Below are 21,510 nucleotides of genomic sequence, written 5' to 3' on the forward strand. Positions count from 1 at the left end.
AGTTGAAAGAGATTAATGGCGAGTGACTACGGCGGCGGTGGCGAGCTACGGTGGTTGTTAGAGATCGAAGAGAAGTGGAGGCAGGAGGATTGTAACGCCCCGATTTTATCTTAATTGACTTTATTTGAGATAATCGGAGATTACAGAGTTCAAAAGTCGACTTGATTTTGATCAGGGTCATTTTTGCAAATTTTGGATTTTTCAGGGACTAAAGTAAAAATTTGGGATTTGTTAGATATTTATAACTCCTTTGACTATTCTATTCACTCCACCCTCCTCCTCCATCGTCTCTCCCTCCATTGAAGGCGAGAAAACGCCTTCCAAGCTTTCCAGATTTCACCCCGAGCTCGATCCGTCCGTTCGAAATTATTTTTGAAGGCAGATTAGCGATCATGGCAGCAAGAGCTTCGTTCTATCGTAAGTTTTTCTTCGATCAGATACATTCTATTTTTTGGATGTCGTTCGAATCGATTTAGTTTTTAGTATGTTGTTCTTGGCAGAGTTCTGATCGTTTATTCTCTGTCGGTTTTGAAATAGAACGTCATTTGAAATTGTTATGATTTTTGGAGGGATTTTCGAAAAAGTGAGTTTTGTGATTTGTTGGAATCAGATTGTTTTGGTTGAATGTTGGTTGATTTGAGTTTATTGGATTGATATTATGCTGTCTGTGATCTCGGTTTGATTAGAATATAGCCGTTATGCCGCCGGTTTGAGTTGAGGGCTATAGTTGGGTTGAGTTGATTGAGCCATTTTAAGTCATGTTTGAATGTCGATAGTGATCTCGGGCCTTTATTACTTCTTTTGCAGATTCGTTTGAAGGCCGTTGAGTTGCGAGGTTGCAGGAGTTGTATCGTTTTAGAAATTGTAGCCGGTATAGTATCGATTCTCTTATTATCGACTAGGAAGTTTGATTGAATCTTCAATGAGTTTATTGTTGTTGTTTTCAGGTTGGAGCATAGTCGTTTGAAAGAGGTATAAGACGACTTAGACTGGAATAAAACGAGTAACTCGAATCCGACTTGATTCGAGTGTTCCGAAGAAATCACATACTTGCATGTTAATTGAATTACTTGAATTTATTGAATGAGTTATGATTTGCATTGCATTCATCTTGAGCCAAAATCCTTGATTTCAGCGGGCAGGACGACCCTTTTATGTTAGACGTTTTGGGGGCTTTTAAGCGAGTGGCCTAGGCGTAGAGGTTCGCCTAGTGCTAGCATACTCCTTATAGTCGCACCAAAGTCTAGAGGATGGAGATACGTAACACCACCTCGATCGGGAGAGTCGGTGAGTTGTTTACGTGATCTCATCCTCGGGATCCCAAAAGCAAAAACAACAACTCTTTTGATTATCCAGACTTGATAATCCCGAATTTTAAGACATGCATTTAATTTTGATTTCTCTTGGAATTGCATGGTTGATATTTGAATATCTGGAAGTTGATATATTTCATTTTGAGATGCTTATCTGATATTGCATGCTAGTCTCTTTTACTGGGAATGTTATTCTCACCGGATAATCCGGCTGTTGTCTTGTCTTTGTATGTGTGCTTGGCAACAGGTGGAGCAGGACCGAGTCAGAGATCGCATGGCTAGATGGTCGAGTTGATAGAGTGATGCCTTGGTGTTTAAGAAGTCGACTATGTAATCGAACATAGATTGGATTCGTACTCGTTATGCTTTGTGTGTAGGAATTTTTCTCCAAGTTTCCATTTATGTATTTATTGGTGTATATGCTTCATTTAAAAAAAAATAACTACTTTGTATTGACGTTAACTCAAATTATCAGTCATTAAAACATTGCATAAAATTTGGGCATCACCCAAATCAAAACATATCTGGCATCTAATACATTATTTGTCATCACGTAAGCAACTGCATTAGTAAAACGTGGAGAGAAATTGATTTAGAAAAAAAAAATGTAAGAATTGTCGCCTTAAATGACTAATCTCGACAATAATAGAGGCTTCGGTGCTTGTAGAGTGGAATAGAAAATGACCTCGCTGTATTGATGTCATCTGTTTCTACTATCTAGTGTCCTTGAACGTAGTATCCTTGAACGTAGTATCTTATAATTGTGTTGCACTCTTCCAACACCACATAGACCTAAGTAATATATCGAGTAAACCGACTCGTTAAGAGACGTCATGGCGCAAATAAAATCACCACATCCGGCCAGTCAATTTCTTGAAATCATATTATTTGTAAAACTAATTTAGAGTTAAGTCAGGTTATAGATCTATTATAAAGAAACCATCGTCCATATAATTTGGAGTTGTGCCCCTAGTCTTCTATATCTACACTCGCTTATTACAGGAATCCAATTGATCGAATCGAAGGTTGAATTGATAATTCTATAAGGTTGTTCTTGAATTGATGGATTTGAGAGAATATATTTCAAATTACTTAGATTACTTAGGTAGATAAAATTCAAGTGAATTTCAAATCTACTCCATACGATTAAAGTTGTACAATCTAAGCACGAATAAGTTCACCCATCCATTTCATTTTTTTTTCTTTTTAAAAGGTTCACCCATCCATAAAATAAAATGAAAAAATGCGGTGAAAATTTATATAGGCCTAATGGCCTTCCAAAACTACACGGGCCAAACTCCCTCAAAGACCATCCTAGGGCCCATCAAAAGTATAGCCCAATAACATATCGGGCTCAATTTACAAGTTACTTAAAAACAAAATGTCATAAAAAGTTTTAAAACTTTACAAATAAAATATATCTTTAAGATTCTGTAATTTCTCTTTAAAACTTTACTTAAAATAACAACTAAAATTTGAATATATTACATATATGTATTAATATATATCCATTCTCAATCCATGTTTCCTTATTGTTTGATTCATTTAACATAAATAAAAATTTATGAACCCAAACACTAATAAGATTTTTAAACATATTTAGTTAAATCATCTCTAATTTATTCGTATTTGTACAACATATGATGGCCCACTGTTGATAATTTGACAGCTTAATTTGTCAAAGATTTTCATAATTGATTTTATAAATAAAACTTTCAAACCTCAATACATGACATACAATGTAATTATATATTATTTAAAAATCTAGAATACATATTTCCTCAATTATTTGTTCATCAAACTTGAAACCGCTCAAAATTAGCTCAATATATAGATTTATTGTTCAACAAGAAACTAATCAGTTATGGATATTTTTTTTAATTACAAAGACGAACAAATAATTTGTTTTTAAATTTTTTCGGGATATATATAATATAATAAAATATAAAATAGACATATATAAAGATAATAAAAAAAATTGAATTACGAATAATAAAATAAAAAGATAAAGAGAGGAAGAGAGAAAATATGTAAAATAAAATATAATATAAAATTCAGCCCATTGTCAAATTCAACCTAAAACTGACACAACACAATATACTCCTCTTTGTTTCTTCCCGCATTCCATTTTCTTCGTTTGAATTCATTTTTTTTCTCTGTTATGATTGTGATATTATGTTGAGGCTGTGGAAATGGTACCAGAATTGCTTGGCGACGCACCCAGTTAAGACCCAGGTGATTAGCTCCGGCTTGATTTGGGGAGCCGGTGATATTGCTGCTCAAACCGTCACTCAATACACCTCCAGAAGAAGCTATGTGAGGAATTTTGTTTTGATCTTTTTTTTTACACCGATTCTCGATCATTTTTGGTGGCTCTGGTTTTTATGTAGTTTCTTGTTTTTAAATTTTATTTTTATGAGGTGGGCGCAAATGGGTTGCGCCTGATTTTGTTTTATCTGTCTGTATTTGTGTTTCTTTTTTCTCATGTTGTTGTATGACTGTATATATTTGTGTGTTAGTAGAAGGAGATATGTGTTTGTGTTGTGTGTGCTTCGAGTAGATGATGGTGTGTGAATTTTCTTGGATGTTTGGGTGCAGATGGCACGGCGGTAGATAAACCTAGAAATTTTCGGGATGGAACTTACTGTATCTTGGTTTTTTTGTTGAACTAAATGCTGGTGACTGAAAACCCTTTATATTTGTCTGTCCTGCTATGGTTTCATCGTTCAAAGGGCATTTAATATCTCCTGAAGATGAGTGATCAATGACGTTAATTTGTCACATCTGCATCTGCTGATCTGTATGTTTAGGTTTCTATATCTTTGTGAAGGTTGTTGCATGTTTTTTTTCACAAACTATGTCAAGTCAAATGTTATAATATGTGGATATGCATAGTTATTAAGTGTTTTAGTGGAGGAGGAAGACTTTCTTTGCGTTCCATCTCTTGTTGACAGTCAAATGATTTTTTGTCTGTTTTTCCAAAATGGCATGAACCTCCCACATGACCGTTCTTCTTATACTTTTTATTGATTTAATTTAATTGAGTTGGTGAAAGAAAATAAAGTCCTCATGTTCATCTTTAACCTGCTACCTATTTTCTTCAGATCATGAAGAATGTTTATGCAATCTGTCGTTTAGCTTTCTTTAAGGCTGTGCTGTTTATCTACTTGTATATAAGTGTTTTTTCCTTTGGATGGAACAAATGCATGATAGTTTCTGCAGTCATGGGCAAAGCTGTTATCTATGAATGATTAGAAAGATCCAGTTGTTTTGATCCACTTGTTTACGTTGGGTATTTTGATTGTGCTTTTGTCCTTTATGCATCAGATATTACAAAATTTATCTTCCTTGTTTCCTTTTCCTGGTGTTTCTAATACTTGTTGAAAATTAAACTGCCATCAACCCCTTGTGCGTGAAACCTGCCAAAATGAGCATCAAATGCACGTTTTTATCCTTCTTCCTGCTCACTCGTCTGATAGTCATACCATGCTTTGACAATTTGGATATCCATTTATCTGAGAAGATTTACAGCTTTATTTTCACACTCTGAATAGTGATAACCCATTATTTCCTTGCAGGTTGAAGATAAAGAATTGAAGATCAATTGGAGAAGAGTTGCTACTACAAGCTTGTTTGGGCTTGGATTTGTTGGTCCAGTTGGGCATTTCTGGTTAGTTTTCTGTTTAGCTATGACTTTCAGAAGCAAACCCTCGTTTTCTGTACTCAAAGGTCCTGTTAAATTGAATATGAAAACTGCTGCTTTTAAGTTGTGGCCTGTGTTTAAATTTGAAAATGGACAAGTAGGTAATTGGATTGTCTTCTGTGGCTTTGCTGCCTCATGTGCTTGATGAGTAACGATGACCAGATTGAAATCGACAAAAGAGAAGATTTTGAAACATTCTCGCCCAGTAATTTCTAAGATGAGATCGCAGTGATGAAGCAATGTTGCATTATTTGATAGTATCCTACTGTCTTCTCTAACATGGTACCATGTATGTCAGGAATGTATCTCAGGAAATTCTCATGATGCAATAATAGCCATTTACTAATGTTGTGAACACTGAATGCTGTTGAAATCCAAAAAATATATTTTGAAATCAGATTTGATATAATTAAGGTTATAATGTATTTTTCATGTAATTTGTTATAGGAAATACTATAAACTAGTCTCGAGATAGCTTTACCTATATAAAGAGTAATATGAATAGAGTTTTAGCTCTCTTAAGCATCTTGTCATGGATTTTTATCTTCACTGCTGAATTGTGTCTCATGGATTAGAAACATATGGTGCTTTAGACTTCTAGCAATGTTTGATTCTCGTCATTACACACACAGAGGCAGTAGTACGGTTCTCAATCTTTCTTCCACGCAGGTATGAAGGGCTGGACCGTTTCATTAGATTAAGGCTACGACTACAGCCAAATTCCTTCCGTTTTGTCGGCAGTAAAGTAGCAGTCGATGGCATAATCTTTGGGCCCTTGGATTTACTCGTGTTTTTCACTTACATGGGTTTTTCTACGGGTAAAAGTGCCACTCAGGTCAAAGAGGATGTTAAGAGAGACTTTCTCCCAGCCTTGATTTTAGAGGGTGGCATCTGGCCAATTGTTCAAGTTGCCAATTTTCGATTCATCCCCGTTCGTTATCAACTTCTTTACGTCAATTTTTTCTGTCTATTGGATAGCTGCTTTCTTTCGTGGATCGAGCAACAAGAAGATGCCCCTTGGAAGGAGTGGTTAAAATCGTTGCTTCCTTTGAAAGAAGAAAAACAAGAAGGCGGGTAACTGGTAGTCACTTGGTCATTGTTTTGATTGGTTTCGTCTTCTGGGTTCAATTTTCAAACTTTCATGAAGGACAAGAATACGTGTAAAACCTTGATTTGTACCCCGGAAATGAACGTTTTGTGATTATAGAGTTCTTGGCTTCAATTTACTGCTAAAGAGGAAGACGTGTTCGTTTTTTTCGAATTTTATAGGCTTTGCCGTTTTCATAAGAAGCGTGGTCCATATGTTTGCGAGACATTATTTTCTTGTGTCGATGCATTATATGCCAAATTTTAATCCAATGATCAAGGATATGCCGATACTTGGATTATCATTTGAAGTTGTTTTCACAAGTCACATTTGGTCATGAAGTTTATATAAGTATATAACAATTTAAAAATGGATGATTTTACCTGTTTGAGACGAAATATGACGTGCTTAAAACATAATATAGATGGGGTAATACGAAAGCATGGACTGAATTCAGCCATGTTAGTAAAAACCACTTCATTTCCGAGTTGGAACTCGGGGTTGATCAAATTAGCTGTTTTTAAGATTTATGCACGTGTATATTTACATTTTTATGGCAAGTAAATCTTTGCACTAACATAGTAGTTAGACAAGTTCTGTGACTTACTCACCCAATTGGTATAGATAATTGAACTGTTAATCATGAATCAAATATTTAATTATTTCATCAACTTTCACAACCCCTCAAAGCATATTTACACTTTTTTTGAAGTAATTACGATCATTCATCAATTATAAATTGTCGAAGGACCAAATACAACAAATTATTATGAAAGTAGACGTGCACTTTATCTATTATATTTATTCACTATATTTGTATATGTAGTTTTCATTGTGAATTTCATCTTATATGGTTCATCTTCTTTGTATTATGTTTTAAAACCTCTAATCTTTGTTTTGTTAATTCATATTTAATTTAAATGTATTATCTACATCTTCTTCTTTCAAATGTTTCAAGGAATAATTTATTTGAAAAAAAACTTCGAATTATTTCCTAAAAGTAATAAAAAAAACTATCTAAAAATAGTTCGATTATCACTTTTTCATCTGCTTATCGATTAAGTTTATTTGATATCTCGTTTGATCCGACCCCATTCGACGTTGCCCCGAATAGGTTAGCATAGACTGCTCCCTACTTATCCAACCGACCGAAAAGAAATATTTCAATGAGATTGAGTTGAAATATCCGGAGTGACGCACACACTGAAGGTGAAAACGCCATAGCTTAGCGCTGAGAGAGAGATGTTTCTAAGCCATCAACTTCCAAGAATTCACCTCATCTCTCATTTCACTTCTCCCAAGCCCAAGAAGAGCCTTCTGCTTATTACCTCAACCCTCGTATCCAAATCCATTCCTGCATCCATCTCCCATTTCTCCGCAACTATTGCTGCCCCGTCGCAGCCCCAAGAAACTGCGCCGCTTTCTCTTGAAACCCTCTTCGTGCCGCCGGATACTGACGTTTCGTCTTTGGAAATCTCCAGCTTGGGCGCCAGAATCTTGAAGGGCTCGAATATCGTGCTGAGTAAGTATGCGGCAGGCGATGGTACTGACGTCGTGAATTCCGAGTTCGTGAAGAGCAGTGTAGCAACTGAGGACTGTCCTTCCGATGGGATGCCGGAATTCGCGCTCGTGGGCAGGTCTAATGTGGGGAAATCTTCGCTTCTCAATTCGCTCGTTAGGCGGAAGAAGCTCGCGCTCACTTCCAAGAAGCCTGGTATGTGCATTTTATAGCAGCGTAGACAGGACTAGTTGGCCAGGCATCATTTTGCTGTGGCCTTTTTTTTTTGCAGATATTATGTTTGATTGTTGGTTTCAATCCGTAGGGATGAGTAATTTAGCCTTTCATAAAGTTTAATTCATGTTTTTCCAACTCAAGGAGAAACTTGCTGCAGTTTGACTTCCGTTTGGTTTGACCTTTTTCCAGCATGTGATTTTTTATGGAAATTTTTTATCACAAAGTATGATCAGACTTGTGAAGTGACGATGTTTTGGAAGAATTTGAGGCACCGCCTGGTGCGAAGGTCATAACATCATTATGCATATATAGATTTTCCATTCCTATATTACATATCATTTCATCGTCAATCCACGAACGAAATGGTGACTAAGAGTATTACTATTACTCGCACCTTTTTTGGGTAATTGTGTGGGACTGTTTATTGGTTATGCTGCCTGCTCTTCCTTGATAGTTATCAGAGATATTAAACATTATCAGAACCAAAATAAGAAAATCAGGTAATTTTCGAATGATTGGATTATTTGGAAGAAATAACCTATAAAAAGAACCCATCTTTACTGAGAACTCCCCAGTGAAGAAGAGCCTATAGTACCAGAGATCAAAGAGGCATCTTTGGACCAGGTTTTGTGCATTGCCAAATAGAGGGGATTTGTTATTGTATCTTATAATGGTGCTCAAAAGTGATTGAGTGAGAGATCAAATGAACTTATAACAGATAGTACCATAGCTACGGGAAGCTTATGTGTAAGTCGTGCCATAAAACTTTTCATTTTGCGGCGTGATAGACATAGATTGCTTCACCCAACACTGATGGCGTGTTTAGGTGTGTTCTTTTGTTCATTTTTTGGAAGCTAAACAGGTTTTGTATAGATGGTGAGTTGAATTTTTATTGTCATAAAAGACATTTAGTTTGTCTAATCTGTGATGCAAAAGGTAGCGAAGCATTAAATTTCCTGTATAAGATGTTAGAAAATATTTTTCTGGAACTATTCAAAGAAAAATTTTTGTTGTGAAAGTAACTGTATTATCATGTTTCCATTTGCAGGGAAGACACAATGTATCAACCATTTTCGCATTAATGATAGCTGGTACCTCGTCGATTTGCCTGGCTATGGGTATCAACTTAACTTTAAATATCTTGATTTTGGCTCACTTTATTGGATTCATATACGTGATTGACATTAAAAGTTAGAGTCGTTTAGATATTCAAATAAATAATTGTGAGACAGTAGTTCGAATGGACCTGCTCATTTCTTAACATAAATGAACATCATAATTGTACTTTAAACATCATAGCGTCCTGGTTTTCTACAATGTGCGGCATTTCAAATCATATGCTGCATCCATGCTCTATATCTATATGTTTGGATGTTCACCATATGGCCTCGTAAACTGGTTGAACACTGTTGAAGATTTCAGAAATATTTAGGAGATATTGTAGATACTATATTATATACTTTCCTTTTGTGTAAATTATCTAGAATAGGAAATTATCTTGAGATCAATTAGCGATCTATTTACCTTTATTATGATGATGTAACTTGTATAAAAGGCCGTACATTTTCAGTAGAAAAGTAAGCAAGATATACGAAATTCTTCTTGTTTCATGGTATCAAAGCCACCGATCTTGGGTGTGCATCTCTGCGAGTTTTACAGCCTATCATAATATGGCTTCAGAATCCTCCACCGTGGTAAACCAGGTGGTTCCGCCAACCCCAATATCCTCAAATCTTTCATTTGACAGCCATTCGCTGCAAATTACCCAACACAAGCTCAATGGGTTGAATTATCGAGAGTGGTTCCAATCCGTCATTCTTGTAATCAAGGGAAGAGGGAAGATCGGATATTTGACAGGTACAAAAAAGGCTCCATCAGAAACTGATCCAAGCTTCAGTTCATGGGAAGCCGAAAACTCCATTGTTATGGCTTGGCTCATAAACTCTATGGAGCCAAGCATTGGCCGCACATACTTGTACTACCAGACAACTAAGGAAATCTGGGAAGCTGTACAAGAAATCTATTCGGACTTAGAAAATACTTCTCAATGTTTTGAGATTCGCTCGAAACTTCGAAACACGAGGCAAGGAAGTCTGAACGTGACAGAGTACTTCAACTCTCTCATGGACTTATGGCAAGAAATCGATTTGTTCTATGACATGGGTTGGTCCTGCACAACTGATGCAACAAAATACAAGACGATGCTTGAAAAGGAGCGCACCTTTGATTTCTTACAAGGTCTGAATCATGATTTGGATGAAGTTCATGGACGGTCGCTGGGGACAAAACCATTTCCGTCTCTTCGGGAATTTTGCTGAAGTTCGAAGGGAGGAAAGTAGACAACGTGTTATGTTGCATTCCCCACGACAAGAGACTTCTTCCTTAGATGCCCAGGGTTCTGCTCTGATTGCGCACAAACAAGACGGAAATCGCTTCAATCGAGATCGTCACACAGTGCCGTACAAACCAGAAGTAGCCCGTGGATATCAATCTGATGGTCGAGTGGTGTGTGATTTTTGCAAAAAGCCATATCATACTCGTGATACTTGCTGGGAAATTCATGGAAAGCCCATTGATTGGAAGCCCAAGAAGCAACAAAAACTGCCCAAATCAGCCCATCTTGTTGAGTCCACCTCTAGCGTTACTGGACCAGAATTCTCCAGTGAGGATTTGGACATGTTGCGTCAACTGTTGCAACAAACTAGAGCATCCACGGGATCTGCAAATCAAACCTCAAAAACTCCTACTGCTGCTATGGCCAAAACAGGTATAATTCATCAGAATTCCCTTTCAAAATCCCAACACACAGATTGCTGGATTGTGGACACAGGAGCCTCAGACCATATGACAGGAACAAAGGCCATTTTTGACACATATAATAGTTGCCACAACAAAATTGATTTTTGGGTTGCTGATGGAAAAGTATTACCTGCTGTAGGGAAGGGCTCGGTTTGTCTATCAAATATGACACTAAAATCAGTGTTATTTGTGTCAAATTTATCTCACAATCTCCTGTCAGTAAGCAAACTAACCGAGGATATGAATTGTGTTGTAACCTTTTTTCCTTCTCATTGTGAATTTCAGGACAATTCTTCGGGGAAGATGATTGGAGTTGCTGAGAAGAAAGATGGTTTGTATTATCTGTTGGAAACAAAGAATTCTAGCCAGTCTAAGTCATCCAATATGTCTATGTCAGTTGTTTCTAACTCTAATGTAATGTTGTGGCATCAACGTTTGGGGCACCCTAGCTTTCAGTATATGAAAATTTTGTATCCTCATCTTTTTATCAATAAAGATCAACATTCCTTTCAATGTGAACAATGTGTACTTGCAAAGCAACCTCGCATCAATTATCCTACGCATGTGTATCAGCCTTCAAAGCCATTTCACCTAGTCCATAGTGATATATGGGGACCTGCTCGAACTTCGAACCTCACTAAAACTCAAACCTTTATTGATGATCACACAAAGGTGTGTTGGGTATACCTAATGAAGGACAAATCTGAAACTTTCTACTGGTTCAAACAATTTCATAAATTTGTCTTGAATGTATTTCAGTCCAATATTCATGTTTTTCGCACAAATAATGGAAAGGAATACCTATCAAGTGAATTCAACCTGTACTTCGGAGAAAATGGGATACACCATCAAACCTCTTGTGTCAATACACCAAAACAAAATGGGGTGGCAGAGAGAAAAAATCGTCATTTGTTAGAAGTTGCTAGGTCCCTTATGTTCACTAGCTCCATTCCTAATTTCTATTGGGGGGAGGCGATTCTCACATCTACCTATTTGATAAACCGTTTACCCTCGAAAACACTCAAATTCAAAACCCCTTTGAGTGCCCTAGCTGCCAGTTTTCCTGACCTTAATCTTTTCAGTTCTTTATCCCCAAAAATCTTTGGTTGTACTGTTTTTGTCCATAACAAACAGCCAAACCGAAGTAAACTTGATCCCAAGGCATTCAAGTGTGTTTTTGTAGGATATTCCCCAACCCAGAAAGGATACAAGTGCTACTCACCTTCACAAAAAATGTTTTTTGTCTCTTTGGATGTAACTTTCTTTGAAAATACTTTTTTCTACTCTCGCTCTCCTCTCCAGGGGGAAAATAACGACGAGAATAGTATTTGGGATCCTACTGTATCGTTACCCATATCAGAAGATGTGTCTCATCTTCTAAATTCAGCTCCTATACTTGTTTCAAGCCCTATCCAGATTCATGAAAAAGGGAGAGAAGTACAAGAGGAGGTAATTTCCAAGAAACCTCTTCAGACCTACTCTCGCAGACCAAAGCCTTCTCAGCACAACCAATCATCGATCCCAGAATTGGAACCTGTTGTTTGCAAAGATTTGGAACTTCCAATTGCACAAAGAAAAGGGGTTAGATCTTGTACTATGCATCCTATTGCAAATTTTCTAACTTGTAAAAGGTTGTCTCCTGTTTTTAAGGCCTTTACAGCAAAAATCGACAATGTGAAAATTCCCAAAAATATTGATGATGCTTTGAAAGATAAAAAATGGGAAAGTGCTGTACTGGAAGAAATGACAGCTTTGCATGAGAATGAAACATGGGATATAGTGGATCTACCCAAGGATAAGAAAGTGGTTGGAAGTAAATGGGTCTTTACAGTGAAGTATAGAGCTGATGGAGAAGTTGAAAGATACAAAGCTCGGTTGGTGGCCCAAGGGTTTACTCAAACATATGGAATAGACTACGAAGAAACATTCGCTCAAGTGGCAAAATTCAATTCAATACGCGTGTTGTTGTCTCTTGCTGCAAACCTGGATTGGGAATTGCACCAGCTAGACATCAAAAATGCGTTCCTGAATGGTCACCTTGATGAGGAGGTGTACATGAAGATTCCACCTGGTTTCCAGTCAGAACATGAGCAAGGTAAAGTTTGTAAGCTGCGGAAATCATTGTATGGGTTGAAACAATCCCCACGAGCGTGGTTCACTCGATTTAGCTCCACTCTCATGCGACTGGGATATAGTCAAGGAAAGGCAGATCATACTCTTTTCATCAAAGCAGGAGAAAGTGGAAAGAAGGCCATCCTTATTGTGTATGTGGATGACATCCTAATTACAGGTGATGACAGTGGTGAGATTCTTCAGCTCAAAGGAAAATTGAGGAAAGAATTTGAAATAAAAGATTTAGGATCTTTAAAGTATTTTCTTGGCATGGAGGTAGCTCGAAGTAAAGATGGTATCTTCATTTCTCAAAGGAAATACACTCTTGATTTGTTGCAAGAAACTGAAAAATTGGGTTGCAAACCGGCAGGAACCCCCTTGGAAAAAAATTGGAAGAGCAACATTAAGGAGAATGAACCTTATGCAGACATTGGTAGATACCAACGCTTGGTTGGCAGACTAATATACTTATCTCTCACACGGCCTGATATTGCATATGCCGTTAGTGTGGTAAGTCAGTACATGCATTCTCCGACTCAAAGCCATTTACAAGCAGTGAATCATATTTTAAGATATCTCAAAGGAACTCCTGGCCGAGGACTTATGCTCTCAAAAAATAATAATAACCGCAGCATTGAGGCATATGTTGATGCCGATTGGGCTGGAAGTGATGGCTGTAAGTCAACTTCTGGTTTTTGCTCGAAGTTGTGGGGAAATTTGGTTACATGGAGAAGCAAGAAACAAACCGTAATAGCAAAGAGTAGTGCCGAGGCTGAATATCGAGCTATTGCACAAGGGATGTGTGAAGTTATTTGGCTACAACGATTAATGCAAGACTTGAGAATTACTATCAGCTCACCTATCAAGTTGTACAGTGACAGTAAATCTGCTATCAGCATTGTGCACAACCCAGTCCAGCATGACCGAATGAAACATGTAAGGATAGACCAAAGTTTTATTAAAGATGAAATGGAAGAAGGGGACATTAAATTATCCTATATCTCCTCTTATGATCAAGAAGCGGATATCCTAACCAAGAGTCTCACAAAGCCGAGTCACGAAAATCTTCGTAGCAAGCTTGGAATGAGAGATATCTATTCCTAAGCTTGAGGGGGAATGTTGAAGATTTCAGAAATATTTAGGAGATATTGTAGACACTATATTATATACTTTCCTTTTGTGTAAATTATCTAGAATAGGAAATTATCTTGAGATCAATTAGTGATCTATTTACCTTTATTATGATGATGTAACTTGTATAAAAGGCTGTACATTTTCAGTAGAAAAGTAAGTAAGATATACGAAAATCTTCTTGTTTCAAACACATAACATAGTTTTTAAAAGTTTACAAGTCATGCATCTATGTTCAAGGTTTAGTAAAACAGTCCTTGCTTCTGACACAAGCCAAGGCCCAGTACTTTGATAAACCACGCGTAACAATAAAGCTTCGTTCTTGGTGCATTTCTGAAGTCCATGGCACCTTTAAGTGTGCTCTAAATGTGAGGATGATAGATCCAAAGCGAAATTCAAGTGAATAATGATGAAATTTTCTTCATTCTGTTCCGGTTAGCCGCAAAGTAAATTGATCAATTTGTTGGTACTTGTGGCGGTGACTAACTATTGTTGTTGAATAGGTACGCAGCTGCTCCACATGAGATTCGAACAGACTGGGACAAATTCACCAAGGATTACTTCCTCAACCGGCCTACACTTGTCTCCGTTTTCCTTCTGATCGATGCCAGCATTCCCGCAAAAAAGATTGATCTCGATTATGCTAGTTGGTTGGGACAAAATCAGGTTTTTAATTTCTACTACTTCTGAAAGGCAATACAAAACAATATTTATTTTATTTTATGTTAGAAAGCTTCTTGCCATTTTTCTGTTACCCTTTTTGGTGGCTTTATGGAATGCTTTATGCCATACTTGGTGCTACGAGCGTTATACTTATTTGGTACTTGCGAAGAGTTTGATAACTGCTTTTTTAATTCATGTAGACGAATATTCAGTTGGTGTTGCAAAAAAATGTTAAGACCAAATGTAGCTAACAAATTGAAGCGCTTGAATGGTTTATCTCTGCAGGAAAAGTTATCAAATCCATTTATAATTTTTTAACGTTTATCTTGACATGGTTTAAGGATCATCTTTACTAACAAGTAAAACCGCTAGAAATTTTGATAAAGAGGTTTTAGCAGGTTCAAGAAAGTTGTGATGTCTAGATTTTGTTCGTTTCTTTCTCCAGATTCCGATGACTTTAATATTCACGAAATGTGACAAACGGAAAAAGAAAAGGAATGGAGGGAGACGGCCAGAAGAAAACGTTCAGGAATTTCAGGAGCTGATACGCAACTTTTTCCAGACGGCACCACCTTGGATCATGACCAGTAGTGTCACAAACCAAGGAAGAGAGGAGATACTTCTGCACATGTCTCAGTTAAGAAACTACTGGCTCAAGCATTAAGCCTCCTGCAAGGTATTGTTACCTCAATCCTCATGAGAGGCTGATACAGTTGGTTAAACGAAACGTAGAATTTGCCTTTTGTCTAAAAAAAAATGTAGAGAGGGTGTGTCGGGGCCATCGTCTCCACCCCTTAATTCAAGTTATTTCCTTTTTCAAGATTGTGTGCTAAAATATAAAACAAAATGATGTCGCGTTCCCTAAATCTCTGAACTTCTCAAGTTCTCATTCCACCTCCCCACTCGAAGTTCTTGTCTCGATCCCATGAATGATCGGGATCTTGTTTCTCATAGTTGTATTGTTTTTTACTTGCAGGACCTGAGCCTGCTGCTAGCCAAATGGTTTGTAGCAAGTAGGATTAATGGAAAGTATTCTTTTAGTCTGTTCCATTGGTTTTCATATGACAAAATATATAATTCTTACTCAATCTTTATTAGTAAAATCATTTGAAGTAGTTTTGATTTGGTCTCTATGTTGTCGTGTACGTGTTTTTATTGATTTTATTACAGGACCCTTTTTACTGTCTATCATCGATGTCTTACACAAAACAAAGAATCTTTGGTAGAATATACATTCTATGCTCGAAAATGATGGTTTGATTTGCGATCCAAAGGGACCATTTGTTACAAATTAACGTATTATTGTCAAATTATCAATTATTAGATTGATCATTTCATATATATATTTTTTAAATTATCAATTATTAGATTGATCATTTCGTATATATATATTTTAAATGAGAACGTTCTATTCAAATGTAGTTTTGATTGTCATTTGAATTGTTAGGAAGCCGTTATATATATGGATATTTTGAAATAATTAATTAATTGAAAACCTTTTATACATTATTTGAATTTTTAAAGGTTGATTTTGGATCAAAAAATTTCAAATTCATAGATTTTAAATATATTCAAATGTATTTTTATTGATTAGAAAAGTAAAGTATAAATTTTAAATTAACTTTTTTCATTTTAAATAGAATTTCATATTAATTAGAATGAATTTTTTCAAGTCCATCCCGCCCAATAATAGTGTCATTGAAATCTATTGTACTTTATGATATTTTTTGACTAAACATATTAAAAACATCTTATAAACTCTATGAATTTATAAGTTATTTTAGGAGCTTATAAACTCTCAGATCTTATTTTAAAAATAAGTTGTTAAAGTATTTGGATGAACTTATTTTAAACAACTTAAAAATATTGATGTGTTTGGTATTATAAGATCTTTTATTGTCGAAATTATCAAAACGGGTAAAATACTATGAAAATAATTTAAATAGTAATATACATAAAAAATAGTTTTAAATTTATCATAAATGTTAAATATATATTTAAAAATAAAAATATTTTTAATTTTAATTTAGAAATTATTTTTTGAGAAATTATGTGCAAAAAATGGAAGAGGGCGTGGTGAGAATTTAATAAAATATATAGGAATAATATGAAGAAGTAAAATATCAAAATAAGATATATTTTTAAAAAAGTAAGTGCGACATTGCTTTTTTAAAAACAGCTTAGAGCATCCACAACAATACAAACATTTCTACCAAATATTTGTGGGTCTATCTTGCCACATCATCTATCAAATATATCACCTTTCAAATATCTCACATTTAACAATCAAATATTCTACAAACCAAACATTTGTGGACCTCACTGATATTTTATTACTCTTAATTTATTTTTCATTCAAAAAATAATTACCAACATTATTTTAACGGTTACATCGTGATGACAATTACAATTAATTTAAAATGCCAAATTTATTTTAATAAAATATTTTTAAATTTGAAAATAAATGTTACAATTGTCATTTTATCATTTTATCATTTATTTATTTTTATTAATTTAATTTTTAATTTTTCTCATAAATTTAAAATATTTATTATTGCATTTATTTATTTTAATTAAATACTTATTATTTAATAATAAATTTTAAAAAAAGTTAGAATCATTAAAAAAAAAAAGTTAAAATACAAATGTAGTGTCCGGACATTTCCTACTTAGCACAAATGTCCTCCCTACAAACATTTGTGTTTTGAGGACATTTGGAGAAATGTTATCTCCAAATGTTTTCCACTGTGTATGTCCTTATAAGATGTCAAACAACTTATTTTGACAGCTTATAAACTAAGAGGGTGTTTGACCAACCTTATTAAAAAGAGCTTATAAGCTCCTAGAGCTTAAAAGCTGTTTTACGAGCTTATAAGCTGTTAGAACTTATTTTAAAAATAAGCTGTTAAAGTGTTTGGATAAACTTATTTTAAATAACTTAAAGATGTTGATGTGTTTGGTATTATAAGATCTTTTTATCGTCGAAATTACCAAAAATAGTATAATTATATGAAAATAATATTTCGAGTTATACATATATGAAAATAGTTTTAGAATAAACATATATTTTAAAAAATAAAATTGTTATAATATTTTATTTTAGAAAAATTTATGTGATTTGAATTTTTTTTAAAAAAATAATATTTAATATTTAATGGGTAAAGAATATGGTGGAGATTTATTAAAATATTTAAGGATATTTTAGAGAGATAAAATGTTAAAATAAGATCTTTTTGAAAAAAGTACCTCCCCTCTTACTTTTTTAAAAACAGCTTATAAGCTGTCAAACAACTTATTTTGACAGCTTATAAGCTGTTTCTAAAAAAATTTACCAAACAGATCCGGAGAGCTTTTAAGCTCTAAAACAGCTTAAAAGCTATTTTTAAGAGCTTAAAAGCTATTTCAAACACCCTCTAATTGACAAAAAATTTGCTAAACAAATTTAAATAACTTATAAACTCTGAAACAGCTTATAAGTTCTCCCAAACATCCTCTATATAAATAATGTGTAAATAAATATTACATGAATTTAGGATTTGATCTATTATTTCATTGTAAAATAAAATACAATCAAAATCCATAAATTTGAAATCATTCCATTCAAATACAACCTAAGAGTGCGGGTACATTAGTATAATGTATTTATTTAATTATATAAATAAAATTAACACTTTGATCATGTAATATCAAACAATTTATTGGCAAAAATAATAAGACTTTGGGACGTTTACATTTACTAAATAATATTAAATATCATTTATACCGAAATATTTTAAAAATATAAATATTTTATTCCATGCATATGTTTAAAATAATATTCATGTATGATGTTCATGTTATGTACACAACGAGTGTGCCTCAAAGACACACACATATATATATATATAGATATATAATTCTAATACTTTAGATGTTTTTTGTTAGACATCTCACTGAGATTGCAAGATGTTTGTATCGTAAAAATATTTAATGTTGTATATTTTTCACTAACATTGCAAGATTGCAAGATGTTTGTATCGTAAAAATATTTAATGTTGTATATTTTTCACTAACATTGCAAGATATTTGTATCGTAAAAATATTTAATGTTGTCTATTTTTTTTCAAATGCGTGAGATATAATTGATGTGACACGTGCATGTATATATATATATATATATATATATATAATTTTGTTATCATGCCCACTCACTGTGCCCACCTAATGTGCCCACCATGAGGTGACACTCAACTATTGGATGTGATTAATTGTGCGTCCAATAGTTGAGTGACACCTCATGGTGGGCACATTATGTGGGCACGGTGGGTGGGCAGGATAACAAAACTCTATATATATATATAGTTCTTCTATGGTGCCCAACACTATATGCCCACTTCATGTCCATCATGTATAATAGATGAGTTGACCGGTACAATAGATTAGTTGACTTGTATATGGTGGATATGAAGTGGGCATATAGTGTTGAGCACCATAAAAGAACTCTATATATATATATATATATATATATATATATAATGGTATATAATGGTAACAACTGATTAAAGTAAGAGTTGGGTCTCATGTGAAAGTTGAAATTATAAGTTGAATAAATACAACATAAAGAGTACAAAACTTTACAAAAATCTATGACACAATCACATCATCATCGCGCCACAAGTCAAAACTTTAGGATGGGAGCTCGTGTTCTCAACAAAATTATATAACAATTGGTAGTTGAAATTCGAAAATATCATTATTGTATATGAATTTTCATTGTCCTAATCACACTGTTTGTTTGATAGCCTTTGGTTGTTTCAACAAATTTTTGGAATTCCGACTGCGAATAATTTCACAATAAATGTGACTCTGTGTCACAAATTACATACTATTTAAATTTCCTTGTAGTAAAATATAATTTACTTGTAAAATGTGGTATTTACGTTTGAATAAATCCCGATATAAACATGAAAGATCAATGTTCAATCCAATTCAAATGTATGTCATCCAAAAACATATATAATTTGAGTTTACCCATGATGACTTATAACTCATCAAAATTTCAAAACATGATATCAAGTTCGAGTTCGAAACCAAGTCACGACAACTCTATCACCTGGCCGGGATCAGAAAAATTTATCTGATATATGTCTTTCCCATTTCAAATGTGAGTAGCCTAGCTAGTACTAGCTATTAGGTTATAGAGTACGAATATATACCATTCAAGATTTCATCTTGTGGATCAATATTTGAATTTGCACATACAATTAATTTCAAATTTGATCAAACAAAGTGTACTGACCTTGAAAATAAATGTAAATAGTGGACATTTAGAAGAAAATAAAAACATAAATATCAAATTAACAGTTATTAATTATTATTTTACCCAAATAATTAATGCTCCTGAAATTTAATTTATTTTTAATAAAATAAATCGAAATCATGCTTTGAAAACTGAGACCAACAGTGTCTGATAGCATTTGGGACACACTGGAGCTCAACTTTCAAATCACTCAAGTTTTATGTTTGTGCCTCGTTGGAAGCTTCTCAAATTTCAAGATTCTCTCATCCAAGTTTTTTTTTTTTGAAAACAAAATGCAAAAGTTACAAATTTTTTTTAGGCGAAAATTCGATGAGCTCAAAATTTTGCATAAATTCGAGAAGTATTTTGTTTAAATAATAATTTTCTACCGTAAGCCAACATCTATACATTGAAGGAGATTCTTTTTAAAATATATATATATATATATATATATATATAATTCTAAAAATAATCAGGGTACGTACGTCCACGGTCCATTATATATTTTTGTGTGGTGGACTTTGAAAAATTAATCCTAGGGAACAAATTAATCACATATACATTATACTTTTAAATTTTATTAATAATATTATCTTTGTTTTGTTATATTTGGAATTTTTAATGAGACGTAGGCATAGGGACATTTTGTCACGGAGGAAATACGCCGATGCCCACGGACCCAATTACATACATATTTAAATTTAATCGCATCAAATATTTCATAAAAACTCGCATGTAATTGTTTTCGAATTATTTTGAAAGATTGATCTCCTATCGATTCAAAAAAAAAAATTATTCTTTACGTCAAAATTATAATTTTTAATTTGTTTATAATTTATATAGATGAATTCGACATATCTCATAGATATTGCTACATGAAATTGTGTCACAAAAGAACCACTCTAAACATTTTGGCCAAATTTTCACAAATTTACGGTGAACTTAAACGATGTATATTTTAGGAGGGATAAGTGATGTAAGTTTAAAAATCAAGCGCATACGTACTGATCATAAAAGTAATTCAAGATCCATAAATTCGTGTCCTTATTTATTTATTTATTTATTTATTTTTATAAAAGAGTTGACTCCCAAAAAGACCCTCCGCATGAGTCAGATCGTGTCATTATTTATTGATTCTTATGAAAACGTCTTTCGTTCAGCGCCAAGAGCTAATTAGATATTATGTCTATGGTAAGACAGTCTCATAGATCTATATTTGTTAGACGGGTCGACCCAGTCTATATTTTATAATAAAAACAGTATATTTTTATGGATCGAGTTAAATATGAGATCGATCTTACAAAATTGATTCGTAAGGTCGTGTCACGAGATTTTTTGTCTAATATATAATATAAGAAAAATTGTATGTTTGTCACTTTGTGATTTCGATCTTTTATTTTTCAAATTTATGTTTTAGTCCGTTATTTTTGTATTGTTTTGCAATTCCAGTCTTTTTTACGATGTTGCGCTGATATGACACCAATTTAGTGCTGATGTGGAGTTGACGTGTATGCTATCACGTAAGCATTTTCGAAAAAAAATGACTAAAATTGCCAAAAATCGAAACATGCATGACTAAAACTAGAAAAAAGACCAAAATCGAAACATGCATGACTAAAACTAAAAAAAAAAACCAAAATCACAAAATGACAAATATACCATACTAAAATTACAATTTTCTATATAAAA

At 33.9% G+C, this 21,510-nt stretch overlaps 2 protein-coding genes across 2 annotated transcripts; both read left to right on the top strand.

Moving 5' to 3' along the window:
* The first annotated feature begins 3,376 nt into the window (after positions 1–3,376).
* Positions 3,377–6,242, top strand: LOC140872079 (uncharacterized). The gene is made up of 3 exons (XM_073274811.1): positions 3,377–3,629; positions 4,892–4,983; positions 5,686–6,242. Exons 1-3 carry the CDS (start codon positions 3,489–3,491, stop codon positions 6,092–6,094), a joined length of 642 nt encoding a protein of 213 aa, XP_073130912.1. The 5' UTR covers positions 3,377–3,488; the 3' UTR covers positions 6,095–6,242.
* Positions 6,243–7,223: 981 nt separating this feature from the next.
* On the top strand, positions 7,224–15,668 carry LOC140872070 (GTP-binding protein At2g22870). Its single transcript, XM_073274800.1, has 5 exons — positions 7,224–7,817; positions 8,887–8,956; positions 14,384–14,546; positions 14,989–15,219; positions 15,520–15,668. The coding sequence occupies exons 1-4, from the start codon at positions 7,346–7,348 to the stop codon at positions 15,205–15,207; spliced, it is 924 nt and encodes a 307-aa protein (XP_073130901.1). The 5' UTR covers positions 7,224–7,345; the 3' UTR covers positions 15,208–15,219; positions 15,520–15,668.
* Positions 15,669–21,510: the final 5,842 nt, after the last annotated feature.

The sequence above is a fragment of the Henckelia pumila genome, unplaced genomic scaffold (assembly GCF_033568475.1).
Source record: "Henckelia pumila isolate YLH828 unplaced genomic scaffold, ASM3356847v2 CTG_461:::fragment_3, whole genome shotgun sequence".
Taxonomy (NCBI): Eukaryota; Viridiplantae; Streptophyta; class Magnoliopsida; order Lamiales; family Gesneriaceae; genus Henckelia; species Henckelia pumila.